The sequence below is a fragment of the Salvelinus namaycush genome, chromosome 20, assembly GCF_016432855.1.
Source record: "Salvelinus namaycush isolate Seneca chromosome 20, SaNama_1.0, whole genome shotgun sequence".
Taxonomy (NCBI): domain Eukaryota; kingdom Metazoa; phylum Chordata; class Actinopteri; order Salmoniformes; family Salmonidae; genus Salvelinus; species Salvelinus namaycush.
The window spans coordinates 1,324,503-1,345,281 of NC_052326.1; the positions used below are offsets into that span (position 1 = coordinate 1,324,503).

General features: G+C 41.0%; 3 protein-coding genes and 1 pseudogene across 4 annotated transcripts; 1 reads left to right on the plus strand and 3 right to left on the minus strand.

Moving 5' to 3' along the window:
- Positions 1-173: 173 nt before the first annotated feature.
- On the minus strand, positions 174-3,091 carry ghrh (growth hormone releasing hormone). The gene is made up of 5 exons (XM_039015564.1): positions 3,002-3,091; positions 1,294-1,398; positions 1,054-1,158; positions 549-677; positions 174-382 (listed from the first exon to the last, which is right to left on the minus strand). The coding sequence occupies exons 1-5, from the start codon at positions 3,082-3,084 to the stop codon at positions 310-312; spliced, it is 495 nt and encodes a 164-aa protein (XP_038871492.1). The 5' UTR covers positions 3,085-3,091; the 3' UTR covers positions 174-309.
- Positions 1,420-9,333, plus strand: cdk5rap1 (CDK5 regulatory subunit associated protein 1). Of its 2 annotated transcripts, none has more exons than XM_039015562.1 (13): positions 1,420-1,548; positions 4,768-4,871; positions 4,973-5,007; positions 5,116-5,216; positions 5,338-5,548; positions 5,741-5,861; positions 5,976-6,206; positions 6,714-6,811; positions 6,924-6,979; positions 7,174-7,304; positions 7,534-7,683; positions 8,090-8,242; positions 8,497-9,333. In XM_039015562.1, the coding sequence occupies exons 1-13, from the start codon at positions 1,506-1,508 to the stop codon at positions 8,626-8,628; spliced, it is 1,566 nt and encodes a 521-aa protein (XP_038871490.1). In that variant the 5' UTR covers positions 1,420-1,505; the 3' UTR covers positions 8,629-9,333. The 2 variants fall into 2 exon arrangements, with proteins under 2 accessions (XP_038871490.1, XP_038871489.1); XM_039015561.1 differs by lacking the exon at positions 1,420-1,548 and adding an exon at positions 4,093-4,682.
- LOC120064955 (bactericidal permeability-increasing protein-like) lies at positions 8,746-16,529 on the minus strand. Its single transcript, XM_039015563.1, has 16 exons — positions 16,472-16,529; positions 13,444-13,561; positions 13,235-13,349; positions 12,984-13,115; positions 12,505-12,660; positions 12,292-12,355; positions 12,072-12,132; positions 11,759-11,850; positions 11,491-11,667; positions 11,342-11,401; positions 11,000-11,167; positions 10,829-10,896; positions 10,695-10,737; positions 10,545-10,608; positions 9,113-9,189; positions 8,746-8,997 (listed from the first exon to the last, which is right to left on the minus strand). Exons 2-16 carry the CDS (start codon positions 13,544-13,546, stop codon positions 8,959-8,961), a joined length of 1,419 nt encoding a protein of 472 aa, XP_038871491.1. The 5' UTR covers positions 13,547-13,561; positions 16,472-16,529; the 3' UTR covers positions 8,746-8,958.
- A 3,383-nt stretch (positions 16,530-19,912) lies between these two features.
- Positions 19,913-20,522, minus strand: LOC120064894 (annotated as a pseudogene).
- Positions 20,523-20,779: the final 257 nt, after the last annotated feature.

Sequence of the window (20,779 nt, forward strand, 5' to 3'; positions counted from 1 at the left end):
TTTTGTAATTAAAGAAATGGGGATTAATTTCAGTGTACTGCTGTTTCTTATTGGTGCAATACACACTAATTCTATCATACTCAAGTCCTTGAAATAATAGTGCCTATAAAATGTATTTGTTTCAGTTGGAAGAAGGAAGTCAAATTAATGCACTAGACTCATATCAAATCTCTTTGCTTTATTGTGAAAACTGTGGTTACATATCCTTTAGTACAATTGTTTTCCAGAGTGTATGAACTGAGTGACATTGATTTTCTTGACTCAAAGCTTTGATAGGAAAATAGCTTTTAATTTATTATTTTGACATTTTCAGGTCATTAGGGTTGGAGATAAACACTTCTTGTCTTCACTTTGTCCTCGCTTACATTCACTACATAGAAGTCTGGAAGAGAACATTTTAAGTAGGAATGTCAGTTCAATCACAACTATGCATTTCCACGAGACACACTTCACATATTACAATTTGGCAACATATGTGTATGCCCTGAAGGCTTACAGTCTGCAGTGAGATCAAGATTTCCAAACCATGTACTGGGTGGGAACTGTACCTTGGCTTCTTGAAATTGTTTTGCTGTCCCCTGTAACTCTGTTTTCTCTGAACAGATGTCAGGTCCTGTTTGTAGGTGCCCTCGTAAATGTCTGACTGACATTTCACATTATAGCTCCGGCCTTCTACTCTGGGTTTGAAAAAAGAAAGAGTAGAATAAGTACAGTATAAACATTTTTAGTGCTTCTATACTTAATTATAAACTGGGTGGTTTGAGTGCTGATTGGCTGACAGCTGTTGTATATCAGACATACCATAGGTATGACAAAACATTTATTTTTACTGCTCTTATTACGTTGGTAACCAGTTTATAATCGCAATAAGGCACCTTGGGGTTTGTGATGTATGGCCAATATACTGCAGCTAAGGACTGTTCAGGCACTCCGTTGTGTCGTGCTAAGAACAGCCATTAGCCGCGGTATATTGGCTTTATACCACACCTCTGGCCTTATTGCTTAACTATAGTATATCCTTACTGACAGATTGCATAAACAGCCGCTACTCACTGTAGCCGTTTTCCCATGATGCTCTGTAGGAACTTCCTGGCTGAGATTTGACCTAGAACCTTCCTGTAGCTGTTGGTAAAGATAGCATCAGCATGTCTTCCTGATCTGAGATGAAAGATGGGAGGGAGCACATGACCATTTCATGGATAGATGTATATAATTTGAAAGTTCAGTCATTGCCTTGATTCCTTTTTGTTGTATAACAACAAAAGCTATTTCAGATTTTGGGGCGGCACTGACCGCAGTTCGGCTTTTTGCGTCAAGGGGGTGCTGTTTTCTTCCAGCAGTTGCATGGGATGCTCTATAGAGGAGGTCAACAGGATGGACGTGTCCCTCTGACCAAACCTGGGGGAAAAACACGTCACATAAATATGGTATGACATGTCCACCCACTGTGCAAAACTGTTTGAATCAAAGTTGTTTCCACATTTCAACCCTAAAAATCTAATGTGATGAAGTTGAATCAACTGATTGAATTTGCAAAAAGTCATCAAGGTAAGGGCATTAGGTCTTTTTTTTTTAGGTCTTTTAACCTAAATCCAGTGACACGGGGAAATTTTTGTGAGATTTCACTTAGATTAAGTTCGGAATAACAATTTCAAGAGTATAACATCGAAAGACCTGCATCATTATACCGAGAGCGTTGCCGTTTCTAAAAGGACATATTTGGGTGTTTATGGAGGCTTTTTTCATGTTTTATCTCGGCAACTGCAGGACAAGCATGAGGAAGTGTATCACTGGTGCGGTAACTTTCGCAAAACCAAGTGAAATCGCAACAACAAAAATGTCTGGGCAGCTCTTATCTTTATAGGGAGTTATAAAGATAACATTCAAAATGATCGTAAACAACAACCATATTTCAAATGCCATTATCTCAATTGTAGTTAGGTCAAGTGACCATTTTCAGTAGATGTGTTTTTCTGCATATGCATAACAATGGTCTCATACTTTGCCCCTGAATGCTGTGATTAATGTGCTGTGCAAATGTTACACATTTTAGTGACTAATCCAGACATCTTGACCCTTGTTAGCATAATAAAAAGACAGGGCACACACTATGACAGGCACACTGACCCCTGATAGATTTAGAGCATGGTGTTCAGAGACAGACTGCTGGCTGCAATTATTCTGTTTCTTTCTGCTCTCTCTTGGCAGTCCAGTCTTTGTCTGTTACTAACCACACCTCATGTTCATTCCATTGTTACATCGTCCATCAGTGGGATGAAGCATTACATCATTTTTTTCAGCAGCACAGGGTGAAAATTGAATTCTTGGAAAGGGAGCTAGCAGAGAGTATTTGTGTATACCTGGCCCCTGGTCAAGGAGACTGGGGGCAGAGTAGGGGGGATAACTGCAGTTCAGGTGTGGATCATTCCACTCAACAAGCTCTGCGTCATTTGCCTGTTTAACAAGAGGGTTAGTAACATATTTTACTGAGGAGGTTCAGTTGCTGTTCCCCAGAGATTGGTATTAGAACACTTACACATTGGAGTGTTGTAAATGTCACTCAAAAGGCAATGCACACCACTACTGACATAGCTACTAGGGGTTCATGAAAAGCTAATTGATTCAAAATGTAATTTAATCATATGACAAGTGGCAAAACTATTTTGGATGCTCTAGTAGTAATCTAATAGAATCATAAATAACTCTTTCGAATTCAAGTTCATTATGGTTAGTGAGCTTTAACAGTTGCAATCATATTAATATTTAATTATTTAAACTCAAGTAGTATCAGCATGCTTTTTTTAGATAGCAAACTTAAAATGTATTATCAGAAACATTTTCTAAATAATAATTATATTGGACAATTCGTCATACAACCCATGTTAGATACAATATTTGTCAAATTAGCATGTTGGTTTATATTTGACACATTTTAATGCTATTAAAATGACTTTAAATGTTTAAAAAAAAATGTTATCATGCAGATTGATTGGATTCTTACCTAATAGATGGGTAGAGTGGGGCAACTGATACAGACATCACCAGACAGCAGAAAACGAGCAGTACAGCTCTATCCATCATCATGACTAGTTCTGGAAAACAATGGCCAGCAAGAAGAAATGGCAGTGTTAAAATTACATTAGAAAAAATGCTGAAGCCAGTTTTCCTCACTTGGCACCTGATCTGATATCACTACAGTAGACAATGAGTTCTCTAGGAGAGGTAGACTTGAAGCCTTGCTATATTGTTCTGATGGTTTCTTTGTATTGTGTAGCAATATGTAACTACATTTAAGTAAATATTTGCTATAATGTGAAATGTCTTTATCCACTAAATGGGTAACTTTACTCAGGTAATATATTTTTTGTTTGATGTTCCAACCAATAAATAATTAAAGCACAAACGTGTAGTGATTTGCATTTGATAACTAAACATGCACGTATGATTGATGTTAACAATAGAAATGTTATATTAAAAAAAAAAAAAAAAGTGATTGACATATAGTTAAAAAGTTTACAATATCAATGTATGTAATCATATCATCAAATGGTCTTCTTGACACACAAACACCATCAAATCTGAAACATAAAGTTAGTTACCTTAAAGTTACCTGGATTAAGTGTGCGTTATTTCTATTGGGTCCTTCTCCTGCAGTCCTTGATGTCAGTTCAGGTCATCATCTCAGAAGAAATGCTGGAACAGCTTTTTGTGGACATCACTCTCTGAATAAACCTTTTAAACCAACCCATCAAAGACACCAGTGACATCACCTCTGATGTTAAATTCGCTCTCTCCTCTCTGTCTGTATGTCCCACTCCCCCCCTCTATCGCTCTCTTTATCTATCTCTCTCCCTTTCACCGTACTGGTTGAGGTATGCTTTAGATTTCTCTCCCTTCTCTTTCATTGGTCATCTATCTATATGTTTTATTTGTTTAAATACATCTGGAATATAATGTATATTTATGGAACCGTTTTTCTGTAGTTCTGTACAGAATACTTCAAGGTGCACAACGATGGCACTGTCACAGTGGAACCTTTTGTAAAATAGTTGGTTCAAGACGGACCGCAATATTGTACGTCCTTGAGGACGCGATTGATAGACGGCAGTTGTTTACACATGAGACGTGAAGATCACGCTAGCAAATTTCTTTGTGTACCGAATGACAATTTGAGGATTAAAACGACTTCAATAGGGCAAATTTAGTATTCAACCGACAATGATGACATACGAAAGCTGCAGCACCTGCTGAGTACAAATTCGGAGGGCTCTTTTTCAGATGTCAAGCCACTAACGTTAGCTGGCTAACTTTAGTTATTTTGAACATTGTTTTCACATTTTCACCCATTGCAAAAATGTCGCGGTAATTGACGTTATAGACGTATTTGACAAATATGAGAAACACCAACCGTTTAAGACCTATTTTTCTTACTTTTGAACAATGGTTACCTAGATGGAGCTTGCAACACAGATTGTGTTGTTCAAAGCCAGTCAGCGTTCATTCTAACGAGGAGAGCAGGGCAGATAAATTCAAGACTCAAATAGCCACAGGTCCAAGATTTCATGACTTTGTCAAGGGAGCTTCTATCAACAAACAGCAACCTGTTATCACTGATGATTTGATAGACACTGACAAGCATGCATATCTTCCTGAGGACTCAGAAATTGGGAACTCTAGGACAGGTTTGTGCACAGCACTTTCACATCACGGATAACAAAAAAATCGTCTTCTGTTAATGACCGTTTAAATAATGCATGTTGATTACAGTGTGCTTTGAAACCTATGGCTGTCAGATGAACGTCAACGACACAGAAATTGCCTGGTCAATATTGCAGAAGAAGGGATATCAACGCACAAGTGATGTCGCTGAGGTACACATGACTTTCACTTTTTAGGAGGATTAAAATGTGCATTACCAAATATTTCTATTGACAGAAACCTGTGGTTTAAATATACATTTTATCTCTTTCAGGCTGATGTTGTCCTCCTTGTTACATGCTCCATAAGGTAAAGTTCGAAGTCTTTTTGGGACAGAGGGAGGCATTTTTACTTAAGTTTTGTTCACTGAACTTTCAACATACTCAAGCAAGGTTTTCCCTGCTCTGCTTCGCACAGAGAAAAAGCAGAACAAACAATCTGGAACAGACTACGGCAACTCACAGCCATGAAGAAAAGACGCTTAAAGACCCGCGTACCCATGAAAATTGGAGTCTTAGGTGAATGAGTTACAGTCTGACTTGTGACTATGATACATTTGATGTCTCTGTCTGAACCGACACTCTAGGATCAACACAGCATTCATGCTGGCTCTGATCCCCTGTATGTTTGTGGCCCCAGGTTGCATGGCCGAGAGGCTGAAGTCTGAGCTGCTGGAGAGGGAGAAGCTGTTGGATGTTCTGGCTGGTCCAGATGCATACCGGGACCTTCCTCGCCTCCTGTCTGTGGCCCATGGTGGTCAGCAGGCTAGCAACGTGCTGCTGTCTCTAGAGGAGACATATGCTGATGTCATGCCAGTTCACCACTCCCCCCAGGGTTACAGCGCTTTTGTGTGAGTGTCTCTCTGACTGTCTGTCACATCTTGTACAGCTAGGCAAGTGTTTATTCGTCAGGTTGAATGTACTCTGGTGCATTTGACCATTTACGATCAGAAGAGTTACACAGGACCCTAGAATTGCATATAGAATTGAATACAGGACATTGGCCTTGATCCTGCATCCTCATGTCCCTCTCTGCTTTGTAGGTCCATCATGCGAGGGTGTGATAACATGTGCAGCTACTGCATTGTCCCGTTCACTCGAGGTCGAGAGAGGAGTCGACCAGTGTCCTCTATCCTTGAGGAAGTCCATATCCTGTCGGAGCAGGTCAGTGTTTTAAATGTCTCTCAGGTGTGCAGTTACTTCTCTTGTTTGTGTCTTAATGGACTGTATGCAGGCTTAAGCTATTCTTAGCATTGCTGTGTTTTTGTTCTGTACCAGGGCGTGAAGGAGGTGACCCTTTTGGGTCAGAATGTGAACAGCTACAGGGACACATCAGAGGAACAGTTCTGTAGTTCAGAGCCAGGCCAGCTGAGCCGGGGCTTTAGGACGGTGTACCGAGCCCGGCCCGGGGGCCTGCGCTTTGCTGACCTGCTGGACAGAGTGTCCCTCATAGACCCGGGCATGAGAATCAGGTTCACCTCCCCTCATCCCAAGGACTTCCCTGATGAGGTACAAATTGAGTCCAAAGGCAAACTGATGTTAATAGTATTGGGATTATATTGTTATTCTAATAGTCTGTAAGATTGTAAAGAATGCACTTTGTTCTTATTCTGTTCACTGCTACACACATACACTAATCTCAAGCAAAAATGTAAGGTAAACATTTGACCATTGAAGGATATACTTAAGCAATAAAGCACGAGGGGGTGTGGTATATGACCAATATACCACGGCTAAGGGCTGATCTTACGCAACAACGCAACGGGGAGTGCGTGCATACAGCCCTTAGCCGTGGTATATTGGCCGTATACCACAAACCCCAGAGGTGCCTTATTGCTATTATGAACTGGTTAACAATGTAATTGGAGCAATAAAAATACATGTTTTGTCATACCCGTGGTATATGGTCTGTCAGCCAATCAGCATTCATGGCTCGAACCACCCAGTTTATAAAGTAGATTGTTCTCAGCATTGAAAAGTTGACGTGGACATTGTGACCCTGGTGTTTGTGTGTAGGTGTTGCAGCTGATAAAAGAGAGGTCGAACATCTGTAAGCAGATCCACCTCCCGGCTCAGAGTGGCAGCAGCACAGTCCTACAGGCCATGCGGAGGGGGTAATACAGCTCTTCTGTTTCAGCTTTTACTCTGCTCTCAAATAGAAATGTAACGACATCCATGGAAACAGATTCAAATACGTCTTAATTGTGTCCATTTTGGAAATTTCAGCTATAGTAGAGAGGCTTACCTGGAGCTTGTGGATAACATCAAGAGAATAATCCCAGGTAGACCACCTCAACTTGTTTATACGTTTCTTTGTGATGAATAGTTGCTGTGAATTCAGGTAACCGTTGCAGACTGGTTCGGCTATGCACATTGGCTGCATGCCAACGACATCTTGAGTAATATGCTTTTCAAAGCACCGACTGTCTTATTGCCATTGGGTCAGTGACGGTTCAGTCCTGTGTGTCTGTCTCAGGGGTGAGCCTGAGCAGTGACTTCATCTCTGGGTTCTGTGGGGAGACAGAAGAGGACCACCTGCAGACCCTGTCTCTGATCAGGGAGGTGCGCTACAACGTGGGCTTCCTCTTTGCCTACAGTATGCGGAAGGTCCGTTCAACTCTATTAACGTACTGGAAATGATTCCACATGTTCTGTCAATACCATTGGTGTAGAGCATGGGTTCGCAACCATAGTTTTTTCCCCCGGAGGTCTATAGAGTTTGTGTTACGAAGTCCAGGCCCCTCTAAATTAGACAATATTTTCAAGAGTAAATTAAATGTCATTTATTGTGTTAATGCCGTATATCCTGTGTACACTGCTGTGTCCTCTCCCCCAGAAAACCCATGCGTTCCATCGTCTTCAGGACGACGTGCCAGCGGAGGTGAAGCAGCGGCGGCTCAAGGAGCTCATCTGCATGTTCAGGGAGGAGGCCACCAAGGTCAACTCCGCCCTCATCGGCTGTACACAGCTCGTCCTAGTGGAGGGAGTGAGTACCATTTTCTTCTGCTCTTGAAATAAAACGCTCTCCTCATATCTTGGGCCCAATGCTTGGCCTTTCCACCTGACCTGATGAGGAGAAACTGCTATCCCTGCTTATTATATGGTTACTATTAGCATAATGTACATCTTTAAATAGAAATGAATTGAGCCATGAGCCCCTGCTCCCCACACCTCAGACTTACCCTGCATGGTGAGACTAGCAATTTAGACCTGACCGATTCATATTTACCCGTGACATGCAAACGTAGTATTAAAGCAGGTCGAGCCAACGAGGATTCAAAATTCGCCCGGGCGACTCATGTAAAACCCACTTTAATTCACATATAGGCAATGGTACTTAATTGTCCCACATCGTTCCAATATCAATTGACCTTGTTTTCACGTCCCACCAGGAGAGTAAGAGATCAGCTCAGGATCTGTGTGGGAGGAACGATGGCAACGTGAAGGTGATTTTCCCTCGGCAGGAAGTGGCTGGTCAGCCCACTGACACAGGCACTGACACACACACTTCCCCCATCAACCCGGGAGACTATGTCCTGGTCAAGGTACACTTTCATTCTGCCGTAGCTGTTTCATACGACATTTTCTATCACACTTAGTCACAACAAGACTTCTCTCTTTCAATTATTCTGTATGTATGAAAAGCTTTGCTTTGATGGATGTTTATTTAAGTGCTTAGGTCCTTATAAGGGCTTAAGTAGTTATTTTCAAGAAATAAGCCATTTGAAAGGTAATCGGGCACCATGCTTAGAACTGTGCTGTTCCTGCCCTGTGACTGACTGGCCTGTCTCCCATACAGATAGAATCAGCCAATTCCCAGAGCCTGAGAGGACACGCCCTCAGCCACACCTCTCTGAGTGACTCAGCCACACGTTTACCTGACCACCGCCATGACGGACAACTGGCTTCAGTCGCTAGACACGGTGTCTAGTCCTCTGTACCCTGAAAGTGAGTGTGGAGTGGACGTCTTCTGTGGCACCACGACGCAGATGTAACATCGACAAAGATCCAATCCAGAGACAACTGACTGAAGAAGACTTTTGTCAAATGAAATAAAATAAAAAAGCTTTATTGTGATTTGTTTAATTATACAAATATATTCATTATAAATTGGACGAAAGTGGAACACTGAAACGATTGAAAGATATTTAAGAATGTGGTGTATTGTTATGTATAATAGATTTAGATTTTTAAACGTTAATTGCATGTCTCGTTGGTTTGATTTGATTGTTGATTTGCAGTGAGATTTACATGGCACTTATCATGTGAACTGAACGTCTGTCCCAATCAGCATGTAGTCCTGAAGAGAGAAAAGCAACAGTAGCTTGTCAAATATAGGACACACACTGTTTATAGTATAGGAGATATTGTAAATGATAGATGTTGGTAGCACTGAGCTCTTAGATATAATGTACCTTCAGGACCTGCAGCTGAGTGTTGACAAGGTTCATCTTTCCAATAGACGGAAGGGGAAAACCCTTCTCTAGGCGAGCTATAGGATAAAAACACAGTGGTTAATCATTGCAGAAACAATTAATGTGTCTTTCCACCAATACACTCCTCAAACGGAATCTTAGTCAAAGAAAACTTTTTTTTTCCAACCTCGAGGTTAAATTAAAAAAATTAACTAACAGGATGGATGACTTCATCTTAAATCATTCATAAATCCCCTAGTGACAGGGGGATTAGAAGCTTGTGTGCCACAGGGAGGGTAATTGAATGCAAGTTTCACCCCAAAAAATGAAATTGTTAACATTTCTCGCCTGTATGCGTAACAGGGTTGACGTGTTATGCTCGACCCACTCAGTTGTCCACCACAAAACACCAGAAAATGGCTGAAAAGAGTAGAACCTGCTTTTACACTCTGATTTGACTATTAGATGTTCAATGTTTCTTTCAACATTTTTAAAAAGGAATATTTTCACCATATTGAAACGAGAGTTCAGGGTTGACCTTAAAATGAGGGACAGACGTAAATGAATCACTAATCACATTAAATAAATAATATTCAGAAATGACTTAGTCAAAGTGATAAGAGAATTTTGTTCTCCAGGTTCATAACCCAATTTAAATATATTACTCAGTCTGCAAACCAGAATTTGTAAGATCCTGGTCGAATGAAACAGGAGGCCCAGCTAAATAGTCAAAAAGGTTTATTCACGGAACGTTCTAAAGTCAGGAATACAAAACAATTCATTTTATACTGACTTCTCACGCCCACACATTCACAACCATACGCACACACACATGCATACAAACAGACGCACACACACACACACACATGCATACAAACAGACGCACACACACACACACACACCCATAGAAACAGACACACACACATGTCCTGCTACCCAGCGACAGAGATTAGTGACCTTGTCCTTGAGACATACTCCCTGTTCTTTTCCCAAATCTCTAGTCAGGTCGGCACCGGGCTCAGACAGTCTGTGTTTAAAATACCATAAAGACATATTGTCTTTACCCTAATTCTGACTAGACTACACATTTATTGATTAGGATGTTATACATTCTAATCACTTCCATACAATTATATGTTTCAGGGCGGAATATTCTAATCATTCAATTAACCGATCATTCTCACCTAACACAAAGCAACAAAATATCTAGGGTTTTACAATGATGGTTAATTAAACTTGGAGAAATTGGGGAATTAAATGGGTTAAAATCTTCCTAGAAGTGACAGATTTATTGTATTCTCCATGTGGTTGATATTAATGGGCACTTTATTTAATTTAACAGGCTTTTAAAATTCAATATTAGTGCACAATTTCCACCTAAAATATCAAAAGAAAGGATAAATATAAATAATCAAGGAAGGAAAGCACTCACCATTGACCTTTGGTATCACAGCCACTTTCAGAACCATCAGGAAGATGTTGTCAAGAGATCGAACCTGTTTCAGTGTTTAGATTCAGTGTGTTTAAGTGTTTAAAAAGCTATTAATATTCATGTTACAAGCTCTGAATATGTCATTCTTACCTGAAACTGTCCCACATAACTCGTTTCCAGAGTCATCTCAATTCTGTGAAAAGCAGACCGCATTCAATTTCTTTTGTCAGTTCCAGAAAAATTATTTCTTCCCCTTTTGCAACCGTGTAGACAATCATACTCACTTGTTCAGAGTGACAGCCCCGGCCAACTTCACCCCGGTCACGTACAGTCGAGCACTGACACTACCCTCCTGTAGTGAGAACAGAGAGCTTGTAGAGTTATGTATCACTCTGACAGTCTGACCTACGGCATTCTACCTCCTGATTGAGTGACTGACATAGTGACTGACTGACCATGTTGAGGACGAAGAGGGGAGAGAGGGTGGTGTTGGGCTGGATGGCGTAGGCTGTCACGCTGCCACTGGCCTGGACAGTCACGTTGTTGGGCTCAAAGAAGATGGTGGGCTCTTTCACCGTCTTCACCAGCAGCTTCATCATCATGCCAGGGAAACGCTTGGATATCTGAGCACAGAAGAACATCTTCACTCTTCTGACCTGAGAAGAACACTCATGGTATCCTTACTTAGATGTTTGAACAAAGGCATGTTTCCGTTTCTAGAGGGACAGTAATGTCATTCTGTACTATTCTGAATATTGTGAGGTAAAATGAAGACAATGGTGGGTTGTGTTTATCACCTCTGGAATGAAGGCCCCAAACGTTCTGGTGTTCAGCCGAATGGGAGAGCTTGGAGGGATCTGTCAGGAGAAAATAGAGAGGAGGACTCTGTATCACTCTGTGGACGAGTCTGGAACAAACACGTTTGCAGTTGTGAAGGGATCCTCACCATATCATCGGTGATATAGAGGCTAAGTGCTCCAGCATTGTTGTACACGAAGCCTGCAGAGTTGGTGGTGAAGGCTGAGATTCCGATGTAGAGCATGTTGTTGACCTGAGGAGGCAGGGAGAAAGGCGTGGGGGAGAACGGAGGCTCCTGGTGCTTCCCAATGTTGTAGAACTCACCCTGCAGAGATAGAGAGGTTTGACCTTTATGCCTCTTGCTTGTTTACACCTTTCAACGGATACATTTGTAGTTGGAAATCTGGAGTTCTCACCTTCAAGCTGAAATCAATGGAGGCATTTGAAATGGTGGGTGATGTCACCATGGAATATTCAACTTCAGCATACTTGTCCACTTTGGCTAGAACTTCAAAATGGCAGAATAATATATATATATTTTAATCAATTTAGTAGCCTATGAATTACACAATAATGAACTAATCGATTCATTATCATACGTTCTTATGTACAAGTTGTGTTTCGAACTGCTTTGCTTTATCTTGGCCAGGTCGCAGTTGCAAATGAGAACTTGTTCTCAACTAGCCTACCTGGTTAAATAAAGGTGAAATAAAAAAATAATAAAAATACCATTGAGAGTTTTGAGGTGTGGGTTCATGTCAGTAATAGTATCAGCCACTAGGGGACAGATCTGTAACAATGAAACAGCGATTATTATTGCCAAGAGAACAGAAGAAGAATAACCAGTTGTGATTGTTGAAGTGAGTTGAGTCAAAGAGGAAGTGAGATCAGTCAGAGAGGAAGAGAGTTATTGGTTGAGTTTGTGGTCTGGCATTACACTGTCTCTCACCTGTTTCTGCAGAGAACTGCGCAGGGCCTTGTCAATGTAGGCACTGAAAAGGTTGTACAGCCAGCTGGGAAACAAGAACCAAAGCACAATAAATCCACATTGCAATCATTTTATGACACTGCGGTTTGATTAGGCTTCCTTAGTCGGTAACATGCATTCTCACAAAGTTTTTAGTGGACTGTAGTTTTTTGTGCAGCTTTATAGTCTAGTTACCTTGCTCCACCATGGAACTTGATGCTGGCACTGCCCACGTTAGCCACACAGTTGACACTGCTGACCGTTGGCCTGCCAGTCTCATCACTCTTGATTGTAATACTGTCAGTGACGGTGAGTCCATTCACCTCCAGGTCGAAGGAGCCACTGTCTTTACTAGATTGTTACCGAGAAAATAAGGATTGTGGATCGAGTCCTTTGTTTTATAGACAGACCCAAGAGAAAATTGTGCAGTGTTGTTCAAAGCTTGTCCTGGGGATGTACTGGGTGTGTAGCAGTGGAGGCTGCTGAGGGGAGGGAGGACGGCTCATAATAATGGCTGGAATGGAGTCAACGGAGTGGTATCGACCATACAGAAACCACAGACTCTGTTCCAGCCATTATTATGAGCCGTCCTCCCCTCAGCAGCCTCCACTGGTGTGCAGTCTTTAGTTCCAGCTTGCTTGGAACAATCCAGCTGGTCCCGAGGATGCACTCACATGAAACTGAGGTATCGGATCTTCCAGTTCCCATGCAGGCTGATGAAGGCATTAGTAATGCTTAGGCTGATTCCAGTATCTGGCACCAGTGCCAGAGCAGAGTTCGGCAGTCCCAGATTCACTATCGTTATTCTGGAGGATAAAATTGAGTATTGTGAACACTGTAATATTTGTAAGCACAGTTGACTATATCAACAACAATTTACATGAGATATGCAGATCAATGCAATATATTGGATTTACTCCCTTACCCTGTCAAACTGTACTTGACCTTGCCAATGGGAGCAACTCGCTCTGTCCCAGAGAGGTCTGGGACCTTCATGGTCTTGAGTTTCTGCTGCAGAGATGCCATCCCAATCTGTTTGCCTGTGAACAAGACAGGATAGCAGGGGATTGGGACAGAATGATCACAACACACAAACACACACATTTAGCTCTATTGCCCTTGCCTTACACCTACCATATTCAATGCCCTTCTCTGTGAGTTTGACCTTGACTCCAGGGTTGGTGGCCAGAACTAAGGGGGCGAGAGCCAACAGAGCCAGCCAACAGCATGGAGACATCTTGACTGCAGTCACCTGTATGGGGGACAAACCAACAATAATATATATATTCTACAATGCAGGTGAATTGTTTGTCATAATAGAAATGGCAACATTCTTCAGACATTTGGGCTTCCCCAAATGCGATGTGACAGGGGGGGTTGGTTCTGAGCTGACATGGAATAGTTGTCATATCATGGATAATTTAGCTATCCAGTCAATCCGGAACTTTTAAAGTTTCTTCAAGTGCAGTCACAAAAACCATCAAGTGCTATGATGAAACTGGCTCTCATGAAGGAAGACCCAGAGTTACCTCTGCTGCAGAGGATAAGTTCATTAGAGTTACCAGCCTCAAAAGTTCAAACAAATGCTTCACAGTGTTCAAGTAACAGACACATCTCAACATCAACCTTCATGGTCAAATTGCTGCAAAGAAACCACTACTAAAGGACACCAATAATAAGAAGAGACTTGCTTGGGCCAACAAACACGAGCAATGGACATTAGACTGGTTGAAATCAATCCTTTGGTCTGATGAGTCCAAATTGGAGATTTTTGGTTCTAACCGCCGTCTTTGTGAGATGCAGAGTTGGTGAACGGATGATCTCTGCATGTGTAGTTCCCACTGTGAAGCATGGAAGAGGAGGAGGTGTGATGGTGCGGGGATGCTTTGCTGGTGACAATGTCAGTGATTTATTTAGAATTCAAGGCACGCTTACCCAGCATGGCTACCGCAGCGATACGCCATCCCATCTGGTTTGTGCTTACTGGGACTATCATTTGTTTTTCAACAGGACAATGACCCAACACATCTCCAGGCTGTGTAAGGGTTATTTTACCAAGAAGGAGAGGGATGGAGTGCTGCATCAGATGACCTGGCCTCCACAATCACCCGACCTCAACCCAATTGAGATGGTTAGGGATGAGTTGGACCGCAGAGTGAAGGAAAAGCAGCCAAAAGTGCTCAGCATATGTGGGAACTCCTTCAAGACTGTTAGAAAAGCAGTCCAGGTGAAGCTGGTTGAGAGAATGCCAAGAGTGTGCAAAACTGTCATCAAGGCAAAGGGCGGCTACTTTGAAGAATCTCAAATATAAAATATATTTTGATTTGTTTTACACTTTTTTGGTTACTACATGATTTCAGTGGGAGCTGTTGTCGGGAGCTTCATGAAATGGGTTTCCATGGCCGAGCAGCCGCACACAAGGGAAAACGCTCAGTTCTGCCTCTGTATGGACAAATACTTCTTGTTTTGTTGCCCGCAGCTTCCCTGACACCATCAACACTTGGGGAAACAAAGTCCCATATTTCATATCCTTTTAAAGAGGAGTTGCACAATCTTGGGCTTGCCAGTCAGAAGGGCAAAAAAGGAAACTGAACTGGTATCATTCATTATCTGATCTCATAATTTTAACAGACCAACAGATGCTCATGCTTAGTACCCCAGTGATCATCACTTTGGAAATGATAACCTCTTTCTGTTTACTGGCAACTGATTCTGAATGACAGACAATCAGATAATGTAATCAGCCACGACAGTGGCCTTACAGGTCCTGATTGGAGCCCTGGGGGATGGGGAAGAAACCCAAATGGTACAATCCAGACTTGATTCACTTTAGGGCTCTGAAAGAGCTGAGTGTTTCTGTCAGAGCTGCAGATAAAGACACATGACCCGTGAGGAGTTAGCGTGAGCTGGGCCTATATTGAATTATGCTTTGCCTGAAATTAACAGAGGCAAGGAAAATAAAGTAGACAGATTTGGCTTGCTAAATCACAGACATGTGACTTGTGCGTTTGAAGGAACTCGGTGTAGAGAGTTGGCTGTTTGTTGAAGGCCCTCCCCACTGGAATTAGTTTTAGGTGGCTTTTCAAATTGAGAATGTTGAAGAAATTCTCAAACCACATATAGACCGTTCCTCAACTACCCAGAGAAAAAGAGAGCACTTTTGGAAAAGCTATTTGGAAAATATAGTTTACCAAGCTACCAAGTACTTTATGCTGGAAGAAGTTAAAGGAACATGTTTTCAAGCTGTAACTTTAAAAATACCGAAATTATCCCCATATGATGCATTTTGCATCAGAATGTATCATATGGGGAGGATTTCTGTTTTCTTTAAGTTATCTATCTTGAAAACTTGATTGCTGCCAAGCAAAACAGTTTGGGACTATGTCAACAATGGACAAATGAAACAAATATGAACCTATCGTTTTAGGGTGGAATTTTCCTTTAAGCTACGCTAAAGCTACCCATAAGAAAAAGATTGTTTGCTTAACTGTAGTTACTTTGAAAAAGTGGTTCACTACATCCAAACTACTTTGTGGAGAATTTTCATATCGAAATTGGAACTATTATAGAAATCAAAATGCAAAAACATATGTGAATGTGTAATTTAGCCTATTAAACACAATAACAATGTTTCAAGTGACAATTAAGCAGGTCTGATGCCAAAAAAAGAAAGGACATTATTGCCTACTTCACATGTATTTAATTTTTGCAAAAACATATTGTGTAGTTTCAGTAGTTAGCAACAGTACAGCGCTACATGGCAAAAAAAGTTATTCATTACTGATGAAAACACTACCTAGATTTGAAGCTACTGCAAAATGTAGTTTAATTACTTGTAGTTCACTACTCCCCAACACTGCTTTTGACAGACTGTATAATTTACCACACTGTATGCCACCCACCATCTAGCTTGCTTATTCAGTGGTGATTGAGGAGTGACCGCTTTCATAAAATAACACCACGGCACTCTACAATACATTTGCCATAAATACCTGCAAAACACACCAACATGGGTTCTCTCATACCCTGACACTTCTTTAAACGCGAGATCACTTTTAAACTGAGAGAAACAGTCTATATGGTATACAGTACTGTTCATAACATATATGAGTTACATTGTATTAGATAAAGCATAATTAGTCATGCACAACTCTGTAGTTACCTTTTGCACTAGTAAGAAAGTGGTGTAGAACTTCTGTTGTTGTTGCACCCTGGCTGGCGGCAGGGCAAAGTGAAAGGGGAAGAGAGGCACATGGCCTTTAATTCACTTCTCTGAACCAGGAAGAGTTGCTTGAGAAATGGAATTACTGAGACTACCCAATCTGTGGATAATGGAGAGGATGGGGCGAATTTTGTGCAAAGGAGGACAATCTAGTGAATGTTAGCTGTTCCCTTAGTTATTTTAACAGACTAATTCATACCATTCAGAGAGGGATTTGTTCAGGATATACAGTAAAGAAAGAGTAAACAATGGAAGGTTTATGAGTACCAATGAAACTTGGTAACATGGTTTGATGCAAAGCCAACTAATAATTGCAGTAGTAATGTCTTGTAGTGTATCATTCCGTCATTGACTCTTATCAAGAACAAGAATTACTGTGGTCTGGCTTTTTGAAGGAAGACTGGTATTTTTGCAATACCCTAAGATTTTGATTGTGATAATGAATAACCATCCAAGCAACCAAAACTGGCTTGCGGAAATTAGATATTTTAGGATGTAAAAATGGCTTGTTTTGGTTACAGTAGATGGCAGTCTAACACTATCTGCCCATCATTTCTGAGCCAACCTCCGCATCAAGTCCATATCTGGTGTCCGGAGTACAATTTGTAAAGCAATTAAACCATTAAGTGTAGGTGCTCTTAATTACACATGATTGCTTTAGCCTAATAGATAATTGAATACATTATTTGTAAATATTGATATTGACTTTCTTGTTACTTCACTAATCAGCCCACCAGGTACATCATCACATTTGATCAGGAATCAAGGTAAGACCCAGATGCAGACACGTTGAATTGACAATGGTTTAATATTCCAACAGGGGCAGGAAATAGACAGGTCAAGGCAGGCAGGGGTCAGTAAACTAGAGGTGGGGCAACGGTACTGGACGGCAGGCAGGGTCAGGGAAGGCAGAGGTCAACAATCCAGAGGTGGGGAAAAGGTACAGGTCGGCAGGCAGGCTCAGGGGCAGGCAGGCGGGCTCAGAGTCAGGACAGGCAAGGGTCAAAACCAGGAGAGCGAGAAAAAGAGAGACTGGTTGACTTGACAAACAAGACGAACTGGCAACAGACAAACAGAGAACACAGGTATAAGTACACAGGGGATAATGGGGAAGATGGGCGACACCTGGAGGGGGGTGGAGACAATCACAAGGACAGGTGAAACAGATCAGGGTGTGACACATGTAAGGAATGGTGATCTTGGTGACAATGGTAACAATATGTACGGTATGAGATTATTTCAGATTATCAGGCTTTAATTCAATGTAAATATCATACTAAGCAAACATCAAGATGACTGGAATGATGACTGAAAATACATGTAAAATAGGGATATCAGCAACAAACTAAAAAACAGTCATGCCTCCATAATTATGAATAATTATCGCTCTATAATTCATTTCACATGTCAAATAAAACAAATGAATGTAAATTCATTATGTATGGATAGAAATGTCTCTGAACTTGTGTCTTACTTGCAGTGGGGTAAAGAACTTAAATCAAAAATACTTTAAAGTATTACTTAAGTAGTTTTTTAGGGTATCTGTACTTTACTTTTCTATTCATATTTTTGACAAATTTTACATTTACTCCACTACATTCCTAAAGACAATATGTACTTTTTACTCCCGTACATTTTCTCTGGCACCCAAAAGTCTCGAAACATTTCGAATGCTCAGGCAGGACATCAATATCGTCCAATTGTCACGACTTCCGCCGAAGTCGGTTCCTCTCCTTGTTCGGGCGGTGCTCGGCGGTCGACGTCTACGGTCTTCTAGCCATCGCCGATCCACTTTTCATTTTCCATTGGTTTTGTTTTTGTTTCCCACACACCTGGTTTTCATTTCACAATTACTGGCCCTGTATTTAACCCTCTGTTTCCCCCATGTCTTTGTGTGTGATTGTTTATTGTTCAGGTCGGTACGTTTCCGGCAGGTTTTGTCCGGGTGCTGTTTTCATCCGTGTTTTGTGGCAACCGTTATTGTTCGCACATTGGTAATGTTACTTGTGTTATTTTCTTGAGTAAAGCGCATTGTTCACTCACCTCTGCTCTCCTGCTCCTGACTGCATGAACCAGCTACACCCACCGCCTGACACCAATTCACGCATTTATCAATATAACACATTGTCATCCCTACAGCCTCTGATCTGGCGGACTCATTAAACACAGATACTGTGTTTGTAAATTATGTCTGAGTGGTGGAGTGTGCCTTGTCTGTCCATAATTTAAAAAACAAGAACATCGTTACTTCTGGTTTGCTTAATATAAGGAATTTGATGTATAGAATTTACTTATGACAAGTATGACAATTTCGTACTTTTCCCACCACTGCTTACTTGGTAGATTTTGAATGAAGCACCCAGAGGTATGTACAGTAGATTCAGTGTTGTATTCTAATGCTTTCTAGATCAGTGTGTACAGTTTTGGGTCAAGGTAGGCTTTCTTGCTTTTACATGTGGAATATCATAAATCAGAAATGTAACTATGTTGGAAACTTCTCAGAAGAGGAGAATGAAGTAACAGACAAGAATATTTCATTTCAGGAAATATTGTGTATTTATTCAGACTGACTCACTGAGTCACATCATTGAATACTTTAATTTAAGGTAAATATTTCAACAGAAATAAAGTGATTAAACATCACAAGAACCTGGACAGGTCTCCAAGACATGATACTCTAGTATAAGATACACAATGACTGTCTTTATAAAATGCAATATAACTGTTTTTAAAAAACAAGGGTTTTTCAATGCAATATACAAACTATTAATTTAATGTGAGCAACATTTTCTGAAAAACAGATCAAATATTGCTAATCACAGAGTGATGATAACAGGTATAATACCCAGTTTGGGTAAATAATCCTCCTGGAGGAACATTGATGCTGTAGCTCAAGTTGATCAATATCAAATATATAACTGATACATGCTTCACAGAAGATGCTCAATACAATGTCAATATGACTATATCACTACACAAATGTAGAGGTAATACGTTTGTATCTTGTACAGGTTGACCTTCAAACAGATCAGTCATAGATCATCACAAACAGATTGATTATATAATATCTATTGTGGGTTAAAAGTTCTCATGGAGGAGCATTAAAGTTATTGTTGATCATGAATATAAAAACACGATCAAAATAATCAACACGTTTCACAAAACATTAACGATATTTCAATTATCGATTTGATCATTTTCTCAGAAAACGTTAACTTGTTCAGTACAACTTTAATTAAACGTCTCACAGCAAGACTTTAAAAACTCCTGCAGAAGATGAAGAATATATTTATTATATTCATTACTGTCCATGAAATGAATCTTAGACCAACATGTTCCATCCATTGTGTTTGTCTGAGTGGAGCTCCAGTATGTAGGTCTCTACCAGGGCCTCCAGAGGAGATATTGACTGGACTCTTTTCTTTGCTGATGCTGTGCTGGGCTGGGAAGCTCAACTGAGGATGGTCAATCTCCCTCCTGTTCTTATCAGAGGATGGCTGCAGGCTCTGGAAGTGACTCAGCAGTCTTCTCTGGGACTGTGTCTTCACCTCATCCTTAGACAGGAAGTGAACAATCTCTTGGACACACCTGGAGTAACCCTGATTGACAGGTGCTGAGCAGGAGCTCACTGGCTGGTTCTGTTGCTGTTGTCTCAGGAAGCGCACTGTCATCTCCAGGATATCGGCTTTGTCCAGCTTGGAGTCGGGCTGCTGGTTGAGGATCTCTGGAACCAGGAGAGACTTGAGCTGCTCAATGCTGTTGTTGATACGATCTCTGCATAACTTCTCCACCACTGGCTTTCTTAGCTTCAAGAAGAGACAAGTATAGGCATTAATAACCTTATTCTGGTATATTACATTATTAAAACAGATGAACAATCAATCAATACAATTGAATAAATGTCATTGAATTTGAATCTTCAATTTACCTTGTTTGTCAGAGTCAGGTTCTCCTTAGATTAGATTATAGTTGAAGTGATTGTAGGTACCATGGCTGGATCTCTGTGCTGTAGAGTTCTCTGTGTAGAGAGAATCTGATCTCTACTGGCTTCATCTCTCCTATATATAGTCCCAAATCTGCATATGCATGTGTGGGTCTTGGGCTTGTTGGAGTTTCTCACAGTCTGTAGCCAATGGGAGAGCTTGGGAGGACAATGAGGAGTGTGGAGCTGCCACATGCTCAGTGTTCATATTACTGGGGGACAATGGTCACGTCTCAGGGGAACAGGTGGAGGGGTGGGGGATGATG